Consider the following 3,500-nt stretch of genomic DNA (forward strand, 5'->3'; position numbering starts at 1 on the left):
AATTTTCAAAATATGTCCTTCAGAAACTTGACATTTTCTTTAAGTTTTTCCACCCAGCATCATTGCCAAACCCCCTGAAAGTCCATGTCCCAGAAGCTGCATACATTGGTCTCAGGTAGAAGCATCATGTTTGCTGCTTTCAGGGTCCTAACACACTCTCCCACACTGCAAAATGCTCCAAGAATTCTTCTGGTCATTTAGCCAAGACCATCTCAACAAATCCTATACCTCCTACCTCTTGCAAAAAAAAAAAAAAAGTACTTTTTAAAATTAGCCCTTGAGAAGTTGCATGAATTTCCTATAGAAAGAAGCAGATTTTAACATCCTAGGCCAGCTCACAAAATCTTCCAGACCCTGAGGAAGGAAGAAAGTCAACAATAATGAAAAGCAACTAGTGTTAAAAATAAAGAGTCTGTCTTGTAGTCACTGCTCTGCTAAGACTCTGGTTTTCCTTGAGTCTATTCCCAGAAGTAGGAGAGATCTGCCATAGGTGGTCCTCAAGACCCACTAAATGTGAGTATTTTATAGTTTTGAAAATCTTCTTATAATTAAATAGAGAAGATAGACCCATTTCAGAATAAGTTAACATTTCTTCCATGGTGCCCACAGAGCATGCATGGAGAAAGTACCCCTTTCTTAGGAAAATGAGCTTTTGCTCAAGGTTTTCTTCAGAGCAACCTTGACATCCTTATTCCTCAGGCTGTAGATCAATGGGTTCAGCATGGGCACCACAATGGTATAGAACAAAGAGGACACCTTCCCCTGGTTCACAGGTAAGAGAGAAGAGGGTTTAAGATACACAAATGCTCCTGACCCAAAAAAAAGGGAAACTGCCATTATGTGGGAGCTGCAGGTGCTGAAGGCTTTGGACCTGCCTTCGGTGGAGCGCATGCGGAGGATGCTAAAGAGGATAAGGGCATAAGAAATGAAAATGGTGACTGTGGGCACACCAATGTCAATGCCCACAACAATGAAGACCACCAGCTCATTCACGTGTGTGCTGGTGCAAGAACGCTCAAGAAGGGGGAGGATGTCACACATGTAGTGGTTGATAAGGTTGTTGGCACAGAAGGTTAGCCTCACCATGAAGGCTGTGTGGGCCATGGCACCAGCAAACCCCATCCCATAGACACCCAACAAGAGCAGGAAACACACTTGGGGCGACATGCTAACCGTGTACAACAGGGGGTTACAGATGGCGACATAGCGATCATAGGCCATGGCTGACAGGATGAAGGACTCCGAGACAACAAAGAATAGAAAGAAGAAGAGCTGAGTCATACACCCGGGATAAGAGATGATGTTCTTCTTTGAGATAAAACTCACCAGCATTTTAGGGGTGATAACAGTGGAGTAACAGAAATCTATGATAGACAAGTTGAAGAGGAAGAAGTACATGGGGGTGTGGAGGTGAGAGTTCAGCCCTATCAGTGTAATCAAGCCCAGGTTCCCCACCACAGTGACCAGGTAGAAACCTAGGAACAGAAAGAAAAGAGGGATTCGGAGTCCTGGCTGGTCCGTTAAGCCTGCGAGGATGAACTCTGGAACAGATGAGGAGTTCTGTGCAGACATTCTCAGTTAAGGCATTCTGTGGGGACAAGGAAAAAGAGACACTGAGAGACAGAGAGGCAAACAGACAGAAGCAGACAGCACTGCTGTCCTCTGGCCCTGTTCTCATGGCCCCAGCTGAGCCCACCTCTGGCACACCCCCTGCACGATGCACCTGCCTCCATGGATGGGCAGGTACTGCTAGGAAGAACCCCGAGAAGCAACTGACGACTCTCTGGACTTTAACTTGGTCCTTTTGGTCCCTTTGTTGTGTGATCTTCTAACTTCAGTCTCTTCTCAAGTTTACACAACAGGCCAGTCTCTGAGAAGAGTTCTGTCAGAGGTTGGAGCCACTCTGACTGTGCCTGGAGTGCACACCTCATGGCCATGCTGGGCAGAGCAAAAAGGAGGGTGGTTCTCACCCACAGCACAGTACCGGAGACTGGGCCTCGCGAGAAGTTTAAACCATTTGCCTGGATTTGGCCACACTCCCTCCCTCTTCCCCGGGCTTCAGTGATGTATCTGATGTACCTTGGTCCACCCTTTTCCTCAGTTCTTAGAAAGGTGAATGGCCTCAGTGTTAAGGATAAAGGACTAAGCGCCCTCTACCCTGTCTTCTGACTAGAGTGTCAGAGTATCCTGGGCTGCTTCGGAACTCTCCCTGAGTTATACAACAGGATATCCGAGTGAAGCTTTGCTGGGAGCCTCTTCTTCAATTTGCAAGGAGACTGAGAAGTTTTATTCTGGGTTTGGAGATTTGGGGACCTGATTAGATGTAGAAAGCCAGAGATTCCCCTGGGATCATAGCCCTAGCTATTAACTTTAAAAAGAAAAAAAATCATTTTGCTTATACCCTTGATAATATTTGAATGGGCTTTGGGAAACATAAAAAGATTTGTTCAATTAACATCTACCTGTAATAGGCAAAGCACTGTGTGAAAAATAATAGTTTATCATTTATTGAGCACTCAGTGCATACCAATATTGTTTTGTCCTAGTATTATATACTATATCAGCATGGTAGGATCTAAAAACATTTTTCATACAAAGTTTCATTTTAATTCTCCCTTGATTCCTATGTGCTGGCTTTTATCATCCCCATTTTAGAGATAAAGAACCCCCAAGGTGTTAAATTATTAAGGCCACATTAAACCTAGGTCCAACTTACTCCATATATAGAATACATTATGACTATTCTTAATATCTCCCTCATTATAAGAGATGAGATGTATAATGTAGAAACCTTGCCTTCAAGGCTCTAACAATGTGTGTGTGTGTGTGTGTGTGTGTGTGTGTGTGTGTGTGTGTGTGTGTGTTATTGGGGACGGAACCCAGGGACATTCTACCTCTGAGCTATACCTCCATCTGGATTTTATTCTTTATTTTGAAACAGGCTCTCACTAAGTTGTGAAGGGCCTCACATGTTGCCTAGGCTGGTCACAAACCTGTGATCGTTCTGTCTCAGCCTTCTAAGCACTGGGATTACAAGCACGCATCACCACATCTGGCTTCAAACAATGTCTTTTAAAGTGTTATAACACAGCGGAGTGTAGTGGAACACATAATTCCTGTATTTGGGAGACTGAGACAGGACACCAGCCTCAGCAAGCAGTCTCATCAACCTAGTGAGACCTTGTTTCCAAATAAAAAATAAAATAGGGCTGGAGATGTAGCTAAAAGGCCACTGGGTTCAATCTTCAGTAACATACACACACACACAAAAAAAAGTTATAACACACCTAACTATATATGTAAAATAATGGGATAAGAACCAGAAAAGGTATAAATAAAACATTCTGTCATTTCAGAAAAGGGTTTTCAACACACCACTTAAGATTCAGCTCATTGCAGAAACCGCACAACACCCAGTCCAAATGAGAAACCAACCTGTCTTCTCTTGGGGTTTTAGCTTGGTATTAAAGAACAATTCCCATCTGTTAAGAATGGTTTTG

General features: G+C 43.6%; 1 protein-coding gene across 1 annotated transcript; it reads right to left on the minus strand.

Moving 5' to 3' along the window:
* Positions 1–636: 636 nt before the first annotated feature.
* Positions 637–1,572, minus strand: LOC308271852 (olfactory receptor 8B8; the record flags this gene model as incomplete). Its single annotated transcript, XM_080708462.1, has 1 exon — positions 637–1,572. One exon carries the CDS (start codon positions 1,570–1,572, stop codon positions 637–639), a length of 936 nt encoding a protein of 311 aa, XP_080564588.1.
* Positions 1,573–3,500: the final 1,928 nt, after the last annotated feature.

Source organism: Muscardinus avellanarius, assembly GCF_963383645.1.
Source record: "Muscardinus avellanarius genome assembly, chromosome: 1".
Classification (NCBI taxonomy): Eukaryota; Metazoa; Chordata; class Mammalia; order Rodentia; family Gliridae; genus Muscardinus; species Muscardinus avellanarius.